Below are 992 nucleotides of genomic sequence, written 5' to 3'. Positions count from 1 at the left end.
AATTTTGGGCAGTCCTTCTGCTTATGATCTGTCAGACGACAGAACTTGCAGAAAAACTTCCCTGAAGGATTCTTAGAGCTGGAGGCAGTGCTTGTACTTGGATTGTTTTTCTGGAACTTAGAAGCAGCTTTCTTTTTGAAACTTCCTTTCCGCTTCTTGGAATTATCGGTAGTCATAAGGTAAGCCATCTCAGGTTTGTCCACTTTCTGACGTTCCTCTTCTTGGACACACATAACGATCAACTCACTCATTGACCATTTTCTTTCTGTGTGTTGTAATTGACTTTAAAAGTCTCATAAGAAGCAGGAAGAGAAGTCATAATGAATTGGACTAAGAAACCCTCACTGATTGACATGTCCAAGTCTTTAAGCTTGTTCGACGTGTCTTGCATCATCATGATGTGCTCACGAATACCGCTCCTTCCATCATACTTTGTAGTCACCAACTTAAGCATAAGAGTGCAAGCATGTGCCTTAGACGTTCCCTTGAATTGTTCCTCCACAGAAGCCAGATAAGTCTTGGCGATAGTTGAATCAGGAATGGCTCCTCTGATGGTAGCAGTAATAGAGTTCTTGATCAGCATAAGTGACATCCTGTTACACTTCTCCCACCTCTCATGAGCAAGTTTTTGTTCAGCTGTGCTCTTATCAGTAAGAGCAGGAGGAGCTTCATGTCTGAGCGCGTGATCATAGTCCAGCATACCAAGTATCAGCGTAAGGGAGTCTTTCCAAGCAGTAAAGTTAGCGCCAGTCAAGGTTTCAATCCCACAGTTGGGAGCTGGTGGAAATAAGATGAGAAAATAAGATACTAATCTAAATAAGGCATCTAGTTGGAAACTTAAGGAAGAATTTAGAGTGATCTAAGGGCACTTAATCTAAAGCAGGCAAACAAGTAAGGACCATTATATAAGGAAGCTGTGATATAGTCTATTATAAAACACCAAATAACAGACTTAAATTAAGTTCTACTTAAATAAAAACACATCACCGTTG

The 992-nt window shown here is 40.5% G+C and overlaps 1 protein-coding gene across 1 annotated transcript; it reads right to left on the bottom strand.

Annotated features, from left to right (window-relative positions):
- Positions 1-247: 247 nt before the first annotated feature.
- On the bottom strand, positions 248-700 carry LOC143603201 (uncharacterized). Its single transcript, XM_077080079.1, has one exon. It carries the CDS (start codon positions 698-700, stop codon positions 248-250), a length of 453 nt encoding a protein of 150 aa, XP_076936194.1.
- Between the last annotated feature and the right edge of the window lie 292 nt (positions 701-992).

The sequence above is a fragment of the Bidens hawaiensis genome, unplaced genomic scaffold (assembly GCF_021521415.1).
Source record: "Bidens hawaiensis isolate Kalapana, Puna unplaced genomic scaffold, B.hawaiensis_p1.1 tig00061006_1, whole genome shotgun sequence".
Taxonomy (NCBI): Eukaryota; Viridiplantae; Streptophyta; class Magnoliopsida; order Asterales; family Asteraceae; genus Bidens; species Bidens hawaiensis.
This window is presented reverse-complemented; position numbering and strand designations above follow the sequence as displayed.

Coding starts and splice junctions, on each gene's coding strand:
- LOC143603201 (XM_077080079.1), bottom strand. CDS start 700: ATGCTGGACTATGATCACGCGCTCAGACATGAAGCTCCTCCTGCTCTT.